General features: G+C 37.9%; 1 protein-coding gene across 1 annotated transcript in view; it reads right to left on the bottom strand.

Annotated features, from left to right (window-relative positions):
* DLGAP2 (DLG associated protein 2) overlaps window positions 1–13,001 on the bottom strand; it is a 405,020-nt gene that overhangs the window by 312,133 nt on the left and 79,886 nt on the right. The window contains exon 2 of the mRNA XM_039528234.1: window positions 3,539–3,571. Coding sequence (XP_039384168.1) covers window positions 3,539–3,571 — 33 coding nt within the window. The remainder of the gene's footprint in view (window positions 1–3,538; window positions 3,572–13,001) is intronic.

The raw sequence follows: 13,001 nt of genomic DNA on the forward strand, positions 1-13,001 counted from the left end.
TTTTAAGGTTCTGAGTGGCTGGAGTGTGCTCAGCTACCAAATTTAGGTTTTGTTTGCTTATTTCCCAATTTTTTAAATACAGGTTTAGTGTATTTCAGAGGATAACTCATGAAAGTCTGGAAGAAGAAGAGCTACATCTGCCTAGAGATCACAGGGAGCAACTGCTGCTGAAGTTACTCTTGACTTCATCCATGCTCCTCAAGAACATGAGAAGCTCTGCTGTGCCTCAGTAAATTTTTTTGTCTACAACATTTTATCTCTGTTTAAAACGTTACTGAAAGTCAGTACAGCAAAAGCAACCCTCTATGTTTAGCACCAACAAACTTTCAGCACAAGGGAACTTCAGTGAAGAAATCTGTACCATCACTCACTTCCCAAAACAGCTTGTAGCCTCTCATGGGCTCCTAGAAATCAGATGCCACCAGCAGCAGCTGCAGCAATAGGGTGAGAATGTCTGTATTGTACCATCAGATCTGATTAATGCACTCCCCCTTCCCTACTAATATGAGGAATACCTCTCAACAATTAAACATGCTAATGTGGTACAGCTGCAAGTGTGACAATCGCCATCTTAGACAGTAACAGGGATTGAACTGAAAAGCTCTGGATATAAACACTTGAGTCTTTACAGCTTGTGCTAAAGAACTAGGCTTTCAAGCTGAATGTTGTCACAGTCACATCCTCTGTGAGCTTAGACAAGGCATGTTACACATACACTGAACAGTTGATTGCACAAGCAAAATGTGTGATAAACAACAAATATGAAAAGTGTATTTTAATGATTCACATGACTACTTACAGATAATAGATTTTTAAGTTAAAAACCTGCTTTGGAGTGGCCTTTTCATCATGAGAATCACATAATCCTTACCATGCCTCCAAACAGATCATCATCAGGGTTTGAATCCCTTAACCTTCAGATCACAAGCTTAAATTCTTACTATTTGAACTGCAGGAATAAGCACAAACTTACACAAAGATGAGCCACCAGAGAAGGACTTCACATGTTCTTCCCAGTGTGTTCCACAACTAGTGACTAGTCCACAGTAGAATATTGGTGATCAGGAATCCTGGATTCCTCCTGGCTCTGGCAGAGCAATGTGGTTTATAATGGTTAGAAATAGGATAACTCAGTGTGACTAAACCAGTATGGATGGCAATGTGGTGTAGTGGATCAGATGGGGGTTTGTCATATTAAAGATCTGGTGTCTGGGTCTGCTCAACTTTGAATAAACATTCTGCTAATTTATTTTAAAAATGGGGGTTAGGAGGGGAGTGTTCAGAAGCACTTTTCTAACTGTTTTCTAAGGCAGGTTCATAGCCTTAGTCAATAGTGAGCATAATCAACTGGATAGGAATTTAAACAGCATTTAGAAGAGGTAAGAAACTTGTGGCAGCCTGCCCCCTAAGCTACAGGAGTAGTGGATGAAACAGTCTCTGCCTTCCTCCCTTGGAAATGAATAGAAGTGTATTTTCCATTATTAAAAAAAGTTGGAAGGTACTCTAAAGATAAATACTATCTATGTATAGCTGAGCAACAGTGTAGCCAATGGACAGATCCCATAGTGTTTTAGATTTCTGGAGCGGGGAGGAAAAGATAATCCAATGAAATAATTTCCAAAATGGGTAATTTTTGAACTCTCATTAATCTCTCCCTATCAATTCATTTTTCAACAAACCACAATGAAAAATTCATATAGTGTTAAAAATTTATATTGTGTGTGTGGGTTTTTTGCCATTTTATTGAGACTGCTACAAAAGTGCAAAGCTAGTGTTAGAATGGAACTTCGTAAAGCAATCTTAACTCTGGTGCAGCTATCACTGCTCCATAATACTATGGTTAAACCCATTGAGTTTGCTCAGGACCTGGAGATCAGTGCACTCAGAAGCAAAGGAAAAAAACACTGTAAAATCCTTTTCACTTATCTTTGCTGAACTTAATGAGTAGGCTTTAAAAACTGTAGCTAAGATTTAACAATTAGCATACCAGTAGCACAGCACTCAAGGAGTTAGTTGGTGCACCAGAAGAAATTTCCATCTATAACAGTTTGTTTTTGCTCATCTAAACAGCTGAACAACAAGTTAATACAGGTCCCACCAACAACACAGTCACTCACCATTTGGCAGATTTTTTTTAAACACATAAAAATAAAGGGCTTGTTATTGAGTACTTTAGAAAAAAAGTCTGAACCCTGTTATTCACTTTTAAGGACACATACATTTTTTAATTCAAGTTTACAAAACTGAGTATGTACTTCTGGTTTTCTGGGAAAAAAAATTAGCATGACTGTGGAAAGTCAGTTTAGTCATGCACAACAGTATTAATCCAACACACAACTGTACACTGAGATAGTAAAGTCATCAGTTTGCCACATAAGGCCACTGAACAGCTGTTGTATGCTTTTCCTTGATTTGGTCTGTTTTTTTATAAACTACATGGAAAAAGCACTGCAACTAGTACTATAGTTTTTTGGTAAAAGGAACGCAAAAACGTCAAAACAAACTTCTCAGGATGGTTAATAAATTAATACAAGCAAATGAAAAATGTTCTTATGAACTGGATTGTTTCATTAGTTGCAAAGCCCCAAGATTTATCACATCAGACACCGTCTTTAATTCTCCTGAATACGGTTATTAGCTTCTCCTCCGCCCCACCCCAAAATATAGAAAGCTTTGTTTTGCTTTTCAGAAACTATTCTGAGCATATAAAGTACTGAAAAATTAAGCTGCCCATCATAATCAAGCTTCTGAGTTTTGTAAAATGGCTGAAAATGGATCCATCATGGCCAGTATTTTGGATTACTTTTGACAGAGAGGTTCCAGATAGCCGGGTTAGAAGATAATTTTCCTCTTACATTTTGTTTAATAGCAATAAGGGTAATAGAATGCAAAGTTTTTATCCAATAATGGACTATTTGCTTTAAAAAGTAGAACCCTCAATGCTTATTTAGGTAAATCCAACATCTCATCTTGTTGTTTATTTGGCACTGAAAAATAAATATCATTGGTGCATATGTTTGCATTAATGTTGTTGTCTAATTATCCTTGTTTCAAAAGCAGTCTTTATTCACTTCACCTGTTAAAAAAGAGCTTCTCTTAGTACTCTGAGTTACACTAAACATGAAAATGTGACCCTTTACAGATTAACTCATTTTCATTTACATTATCCAATGTCCTTTTTTTTCCAAATGATGTCTTCAAGTGCCTCATCAGTGTTTCATATCTCAAATTATACTGGCAAACACACAAAAACTGAACAAAAAGCAAATATTTCCATTTTTACTGTAATGGAATATTTGTCCTTTAAGATAATTTCCTTCTGCCTGGAGCGTGTACTGTGCTTTACTCAGTTTAATTTGATTCATGTTGGTATCTAGCACAGCAAAGTGTGAGTGTTTCTTGTGTTAGCATCATTTCTAATACCATGTTCAATCTACTGTTACCTGTACAAATGAACTAACAGACTAAACAGATCACTTGAGTCAAGCCTGTGCACTATCAGCTTTGAAAATGATTAAGAATATAGAAACACACTCACCTTCAGGCTCACCACAGAGTGTACACTGTGACTCTGAAAAGAAAAAAGAGAGCGATAAAAGTCATTTCTTCTGCTCATATTTGAGATCACCACTTCTACTCAAGGGATACCAAATCACAGTCATTTATAAATGTTACCCAAACTGGCAGTACTCAAATTGTGCATGAATGAGAAGTATTACAAGAACAATCATACTGGGTCAGACCAATGGTTCATCTAGCCCAGTATCTTTCTTTCGACAGTGACCAATGCCACATGCTTCAGAGGGAATGAACAGAACAGGGAAATTATCAAGTGACCCATCATCTGTCATCCAATCCCAGCACCTGACAGTCAGAGCATGGGGTTGCATCCCTGACCATCTTGGCTAATAGCTACTGATGAACCTATCCTCCATGAACTTATCTAATTCTGTTTTGAACCCTATTATACTTTTGGCCTTCACAACATCCACTGACCACAAGTTCTGAAGATTGACTGTGCATTGTGTGAAGTAGTACTTCCTTTAGTTTGTTTTAAACCTGCTGCTGATAAATTTTATTGGGTGACCCCTGATTCTTGTGTTATGTGAAGGGATAAATAACACTTCCTTATTCACTTTCTCCATACCACTCCTGATTTTATAAATCTCTCTCATATCTCCCTTTACTCATCTCTTTTCCGAATTGAACAGTCCCAGTTTTTTAATTTCTCTTCATATGAAAGCTGTTCCATACCCTTCATCATTTTTGTTGCTCTTCTCTTCACCTTTTCAATTTTTAATATATCTTTTTTTATATAGGGTAACCAGAACTGCATGCAGTATTCAAGATGTGGCCATACCATGAATTTATATAATGGCATTTTGATATTTACTGTCGTAGTGTCTAACCCTTTCTTAATGCTTCCTAACATTCAGTTAAGTTTTTTTGAATGCTGCTGCACATTGCTTGGATATTTTCCCCAAAACTACCTACAATGACTCCAAGATCTTTGTCTTGTGTGGTAACAGCAAATTGAAATCACATCATTTTGTATGTATAGTTGGGGTGGGGTATTCCAGTGTGCATTACTTTGAATTTATCAACATTGAATTTCATCTTACATTTTGTTGTCTAGTCACCCAGTTTTGTGAAATCCTTTTGTTAACTCTTTGCAGTTTGCTTTGGACTTAACTATCTTGAGTAACTCTGTGTTGTCTGCAAGCTGTGCCACCTTACTGTTTACCCCTTTTTCCAGATCATTTATGAAAATACTGAATAGCAGTGGTCCCAATACAGATCCCTGGAGGACACTGCTATTTACCTTGGTTCATTCTGAAAACTGAACACATATTCCTACCCTTTATTTCCTGTCTTTTAACCAATTATTGATCTTTGCGAGAACCTTCCCTCTTATCCCATGACTGCTTACTTTGTTCAACAGTCTTTGGTGAGGGACCTTGTCAAAGGCTTTCTGAAGTTCAAGTACACAATAGCCACTGGATCCCCCTTGTCCACCTGCTTGTTGAACCCCTCAAAGAATTCTATTAGATTGGTGAGCTATGATTTCCCTTTACAAAGCCATGTTGACTCTTCCCCCATCAAATCGTGTTCCTCTATCTGTCTGATAATTCTGTTCCTTTACTATAGTTTCAACCAATTTGCCTGGGACTGACGTTAGGCTTACCTGTCTGTAATTGCCTGGATCCTCTCTTAAAAATTTGGGTCACATTAGCTTCTGTACCAGATAATTGGAGGATAGCTAGTTTAAGAAGTCCCACAGTTCTTACTTCTGCAATTTCATATTTGAGTTCCTTCAGAATTTTTGCGTGAATACCATCTGGTCCTAGTGACGTATTGCTGTTTAGTTTAATTAATTTGTTCCAAAACCTCCTCTATTGACACCTCACTCTGGGGCTGTTCTTCAGATTTGTCACTTTAAAAGAATGGCTCAGGTGTGGGAATCTCACTCAGATCATCTGCAGTGAAGACCGATGCAAAGAATTCATTTAGCTTCTCTGCAACATCCATGACTTCCTTCAGTGGTCCTTTAACACCTTAGTCATCCTGCAGCCCCACTGACTGTTTGGTGAGCTTCCTGCTTCTGGTGTACTTCATTATTTTGCTGTTAGAATCTGAAGAACAACTAGCAAAAGACTTTTACCTTATTATACTTTTACATTTGAGTTACCAGAGTTTATGCTCCTTTCTATTTCCCTCAGTAGGGTATTCATGACTTTCAATTTTTAAAGGATGCCTTTTTGCCTCTAACTGCCACTTTTACTCTGTTTAGCGATGGTGGCATTTTTTAGTCCTCTTACAGTTTTTTAAATTTTGGGTATATACTTAATGTGAGCCTCTATTATGGTGTTAAAAAGTTTCCATGTAGCTTGCAGGCATTTCATTCTTGTGACTGTTCATTTCAATTTCCGCTTAACTAGCTTCCTCATTTTTGTCTGGTTCCCCTTTCTGAAGTTAAATACCAGTGTGGTCAGTTTCTGGTATTTCTCCTCACACCCAGGATATTAAATTTGATTACATTATGGTGACTATTACCCAAGCAGTTCAGTTATATTCACCTCTTAGACCAGATCCCATACTCCATTTAGGATTAAATCCTAAACTCCCCTTGTGGGCTCCAGGATTAGCTGCTCCAAGAAGCAGTCATTAATGGTGTCTAGAAATTTTAACTCTGCATCCCATCTTGAGGTGACTTGTATCCACTCAAATATGGGGATTGTTGAAATCCCCCATTATTACTGAGTTTTCTATTTTTATAGCCTCTCTAATCACAATTACCATGACTATCCCACTTAGGTGGTTGATAGTATATTCTTACTGCTATACCCTTATTATTCAAGCACAAAATTTCTATCCACCAAGATTCTATGGTACAGTTTGATTCATTTAATATTTTTACTATATTTGACTATGTTTTCCTTCACATATAGTGCCACTCACCTACCAGCACAACCTACTCTGTAATTCCTATATATTTTGTACCCTGGTATTACTGTGTCCCATTGATTATCATTGTTCCACCAAGTTTCTGTGATGACTATTATATAAATAGCCTCATTTAATACCAGGCATTCAAGTCCACCCATCTTAGTATTTAGACTTCTAGCATTTGTATACAAGCACTTATACAACTGGTCACTTTTTAGTTGTCTGGCTCCATGTGATGTAATTAAATGGGACTCTTTTGTTTGACTGTTTCTCTTCAGTTCCTACTTGTACTTCAATTTCTATTCTCTCCTCTTTATCAGGATATAGAAAATCCCTGTTAACAGATCTTTTCCAATGGAATGTCTCTGTCCAACTCATGTGCTCCTCTGCACCAGTCAGCATTCCCCCAGTCAATTTAAAATCTCTTCTACAACCTTTTCATTTTACATTCCAGCAACGTGGTTCCATTTTGGTTTAAGTGGAGCCCATCCTTCCTGTATAGGCTCCTTCTTCCCCAAAAGGTTGCCGGCTACCTAATACACCTAAAACCCTCCTCTCTACACCATCATCTCATCCACTCACTGAGACCCTGCAGGTCTGCCTAGCTGTCCCTGAGCATGGAACTGGAAACATTTCAGTGACTACCATTTTGGAGGTCCTGGACTTTAATCTCTTACCTAAATTTGGCCTCCACGCCCTCTCTCCTACCTTTCCCCTATGTCATTGATACCTACATGTTCCATGGCCACTGACTACTCTCCAGCACTGCACATAAGTCTTTCTAGATGTCTTGAGAAATGAACAACCTTTGCACACAACAAGAAAGTCACCATGAGAGTCTCCCGGTTATCACAAACTCAGCTATATGTATGTCTTATGATTGAATCCCCCATTACTATTACCCGACTCTTCCTAGTAACCGTGACTCCCTCCTCTGGAGAGTTATCCTCTGTGCAAGAGGATATTATGATATCCTAGATGGTGAGTTCAACCATGGGATCATTTCCCTCATCTTTAGTTTGATGTTCTCCTTTCCCAAGACTTTCATCCTCTTCAATAGCAGAGAGGCTGTCAGACTGGGGACTGAACTGCGCTATTGTGTCCCTGAAAGTCTCATTCCATTTTTATTACACCAAAATTGGAAAAATTACTTTTAATGAAAATAAAGTTTTGTATGAGGAATTTTTTTAAAACAGGTTTTACTCAAATGTTTAAACGATGACAGATCAGACTCTCAGTTACAGCCATGAAATCCCACAGAATCTGGTGGAGTGCAACTAAAAATATTCGGTCCCTTAGTATTTTGGATATGCAAAACTGCATGGAGCCATTGGCATCTGAAATCTATAATACCCTCTTAATTTTATTACTAAGAATAATAAACAATAATGGGGGCAGAGTTTATACTCTTTTCTTCCAGAAGGTTTCTAAATTCTCTGGGTCAGGTCCTGCAAATTAGTGAATAACCTGAGTTATGCCCTCTTTAAAATATTCAGCAATAACATTAAGGAATAAAGACCCCCGATGCTTCTGTCCCCAATGCATCATTTGCCAAAGCATGTGAGCCCCTGTAGTCACACCGACAACACACTCCTTTCCTCCTCTCTCAGTTGCACTCAGCAAGGAAGAGAACACAGAGACTTCTTGCAAAAGATTCCTTCTTCCTGATGTCTCAACACTCACACTCACTCTTTCAGCTGAGTTTTCACCCTTACATGGCAACGAAGGGCTGCCTGTGATTAAGCTGTTTGTCTTACATGTGTTTTGTATGGCAAACACAAAAAATCTCTATTCCCCTGAAATACCACTACCTCTGGTGTGGTGACTATATCAAATTGTGGGGTAACTCTATAATGTAGGACAAAAACTGAAAAATACCATCATCAATTGAAATCACAAGGAGTAATTAAATCAGTGGAATATAATGACCTACACTGGAAGTAGCCCATTAACATCTCTACTCCTAAATATATCGTACCATATACAGTACTTAATGACCACAAACAGTCAGTGCCTCTGCTTATTTCCCAGATGAAACATGGCACCTCCAACAGCAGAGAAATTGCTACAGCCATGCTGAGACAGAAATTCAATACTGACTCAGAGAACACTGCCATACACTGAATCACCATCCCAGAAGCATTTTTAAAAAAAGCTATCTGCATATGTTGATAAGATTTAATCTTCAAATCTACATTTTTAGATTATGTCCCTTTTAAAAAAAAAAACAAAAAAACACCCTCTTCTCCTTGCCAAAATAATGTCACTCCAAGGAAGTATGTTTAAGATGTTCTGCAAATAGATAAGAACAAATTGCATATAAGCAACGTGTGCAGCACAGACACAACCACATGAGTGAGATTTCAAGTCTTCAAGCAAACAATAAATGTGAACCAATGCCTTAATACAAAAAGTTTAGCAACTAATGTACTCATCCTCTCAGTGGCGTATGTTACAGCCTTGACTATGCTTTATCTAGGTAGATGTTACGTAAATGAATCACAGCATTCTCCCCCTCAACCTCTTTGCCTCCACCTTTTTAAAGTTTGTTTCCATCAGAATCACACGCAAGCAGTCTTGGTGATGCATATTTTAATTTTCAATTGGCAGGCACAACTTCTAAAATGTGAATAAAAAAGTATTCATTTAAATCATCCAGTAACATTATTTATACTGTAGCAACAAGAAACCTCAGAACTTAGTCCATAATTCATCCCTTTTACTCCCTTGCCTTTTATTGACTTAACTCTTATAGGCCTTCCATTGCATTTTGTCCTTTTAGGCCCTGATACCCTGAACATTTAAACGAGTATTTAACTTTAAAGCATTAGCACATGTTGAGTAACTCACATGTGTAATTAAATAATTAAGAACAAGACACAATAAAATGATTGCTTTAACAGGTTTATTTAATTTTATTTCATGTTTCTTATTCTTGCTATATTAATGTGAACAATCTGTCTGATGGGTGGCAAAGTCAGATACACTGATAAGCAGTTCCTTCTGGAATACTCAAACTAATTTTTTTTTTTAAACACAACCCTAAAGCAGTAATGGAAGAATCTCAAGAGTTTCAATATGACTGATTGAGACATGGTACCCAAATACATTAGCTTGACTAAATTATCTCATCTTCTTTGGCTTAAGGGCCCAATCCAATTCCTACTGAATGGCAAATAGTGGACTGGGTTTAAAATCCCCTAGAAGCTGTTAGTCTTGACATTAAGGAAGATCTACCTCTGTGTAGGAAAAGGGGCATGGGGACTGAATTGATTACCATCTTGAATTTACAGTGAATCCATGATAGTATCCAATTTATGGAAGTATCTCTCAAGACAGAAAGATAAGCCTGACAAGGCAATCAGAATCTTACAACAGGAAACCAGCAAGCCCTTCCTATATTTTAATACTGTTAGTTGGGTGTAACATGGGAAACTGAGATGTTTGAGAAGAAAAAGAAGGAAGTTAACAGTGTAGGTAACAGTGCAGTTGGTGGATGGGCCAGAAAACTAAACAAAGGGTAAAACAGTGTAAAAAAGATCATAACGTATGTTGTGTGCAGTTTAGTAAGTGAGTGATGCTGACAAACATGTTGAGGGTTGCTAAGGCAGAGCAGAGGTGGACATACTGACTGCCTCAGTGCCACTAACAGTGGAAAGTTAGAAAACACGTACCACAGTAAAACTTAAAAACTCATTTAAATCAGGTGACACAATCTTGTTTCTGGGTCACTGATGGGGTAATGATGCAAGGGGCAGCTCAGAAGATTTTTTTTTTTTAAGTCTTTCTTGAGGTTTCATTGAAGGGAGCAGCATGGCCGTGCATAGCTGATCTCTGGGAAAGAATTAGCTCTAGACTCAGAACTTCTGGCTCGTTTTATTAACAACTGCTATTCTGGTTTGTAAGCTTTCACAGCATGACCAGTGTGACGCTCTCCCATTATTCAAGAATTCTCAGCACTGTCTCCCAAAGGTCCTCATTCACTGATGTATGTTCTTTTTGCAGATACAGACTAACACAGCTGCTACTCTGAAACCATTCACTGATGGCATCACCATCCTCTTCCTCCCTTGCTTCTAATACTTCATAGTACCAGTTTGTTTGTTTGGCCAATATTGCTACAGGATTGCTGTAAATCTGTAGCAGAGTATCTACTCTAATAGCATGCATTGAAAAATAAGGCTCAACCACCATGGCTAATGCCAGGTAGAGCTTTCCTATCAAGACTTCACTGACACTTTCTTTCCAGATTTGTTAGTTTCAGGTCCTTGCTATAAGCAAGTCAAAAGCTTCCTCTTCCATCTCTCAGCACCCTCAGAGAAGGCTGACAGGATTTTCATTTTGAATTTCTCAATTCTTGCCCTGCTGAGAATGAAAAACACTTGAATTGACTGCGATGTCTCTGTGTGACATTGGGAGAAAGCAGACTAAGTGGATGCTGATGATTCATAACCGAGCTTATGCTTACAATTTTCCTCTATTCCAACCAGCTACTTGGGGAGGACCAGGCCTCCTTAAAGTTTTGCTTGGCTCAATCACAAAAATAAAAACAAGACTTGTTCTATTAGACATTTAGATAAGAAAATGTTTGAGAGACTGTATGGAGGGAGTATTGTTTGTAAGAGTACGACTCATTTAAGAGGTCTCAGTACTGACTGTATGTTTGAACATCCAGCATAACTATAGTAAGGTTTCTAAGGATATCCCAGTTGAGAAAAGCCTTGAAGGCCACACTGACTTTACTGGTATGCATGGCAGGACATAATGTATTTATCTGCTGCCTATGAGAGAATGAACAATGTTCTGATTGGTACTCACAATGGTACCGCTCTAAAATTAGATCCACGAGGTTTCCAATAACCACACAAAAATACACATATTATGGATGTGAGTACATACTTATATACAAAAAACAAAGGCTTGAAATCTCATTAAGTTATTTCTTTAAAAAGTCTTTCAACTTTTTTTCTCAGCTAGATCTTATATCTGGTTAGAGAAGATTTCTCTGGGAGGTGGGTCCACATAGATATCTATTTCATTATTCTCTCTCCTGTTGATCTATTAGCCCTCAATTCTGTGAGCACTCACATGTGAGTTGCTTGATTATAGGAAGTATTTGTGACAGGATCATTTCTAGGCTCTTGACAAATTACTTCTGGGTCTCTGGTCAGCTGCAAAAGACAAAATGGTTTTAATTTCGCTGTTCCTCCTTCCAGTGAGGGACCATCTGCAGCAGTCATCCTCAGCAACAAACAGGCAAATCACTCACAGCAACTCAAAACAATAGTCCCACATCAAACATACCTTCCCTCAGGAAGGTTCTGTCAGGCAGTCTACTCAGTTCCTGGCCTAGCCAGGCTGCTCTCAAGGAATGGGAGCTGAAGGACTGCTCTCCCTCCAAGCCAGTTCCTAACTGAGCTGGACCCTCCCCTTTTCATCCGCCCTCTAAGCCTGATAGCTATTGCACATTAGCAGGGCAGAGCTGATTGAGTCCACGGCAGATAGTTAACCCTTTACAGTGTGGGGTTTTTATACCCCATCACAATATTATGTTAAATATTATATATTAAGTCTACTTGGGGAGTTGAAGGAAGTGTTTCCCGCTGCTGATGCTGGTCCTTTCACCAGGTTCACAAAGAGCTATAGCTAGATAGATACCCAGATATAGATTAACACCTTATTTGTTGTGCCTCTCTTGACCTGACATTCTCAATTCAGTCTTTAATTTTTTTTTTCTCTTTAGTTCGCTGCTTGAGAGGTCCTTAGTTAGCCATATGTCTCCATCTTGTAAACACTTAATGTGAGCAACTTCCATTGGACTAATAATAGTTATGATTCATTTATGGTTTTAAAGTGATTTCAAGTAGTGTATCTCCATACTGTGTACAAGGAGTAAGTATTATTTTCGGAATAAGCATGAAGTAGATATCTAACATTTTTTGCCTTCACACTGACTTTAATTTCTCCTTGTTTTGACATCAAAAGAAATAATAAAAAAACATAAGAATAGCTGCATCATGAAAAGCAAAACCCGGAGTTATATTTATCCTTATATTTCAGTGTCATGATTTACAAAAGAAAATATGCCAAAAAGGCCAAATATTACTGTTCGTGAAGCAGAACATTCATGTGTTACACACAGCACACACCACAATTATGATTAATTATGCCATAAACTGAACTCAGCTGGCCAAATTCATTCCTGGTGTAATTTCACTCATGTAAATGAATGGGCTAAATTTGGTTTAGTCACTAGTTATTTACCAAACTAATTAAAAATTTTTCACATTGAGTATTTTAATTAAGATACACAGAACACACAGTATTCTTTTCTTAACCACTTGCTTTTATATAAAGTAACACAGTTTTCCCTCTTTAATATGGCCAATGAAGTCAATAGGCGTCAGCATAATACAAAGAGATTTAAATAGATTTTAAAGCCAGGTGGGAGCATCATCATAATCTAGTCTGACCTCCTATGTAACAAAGGTCATAGAACCTCAACCAGTAATTTCTGCATTGGGTCCATAACTTCTACTGGGCTATAGCACATA

Source organism: Mauremys reevesii, linkage group 3, assembly GCF_016161935.1.
Source record: "Mauremys reevesii isolate NIE-2019 linkage group 3, ASM1616193v1, whole genome shotgun sequence".
Lineage (NCBI taxonomy): Eukaryota > Metazoa > Chordata > Testudines > Geoemydidae > Mauremys > Mauremys reevesii.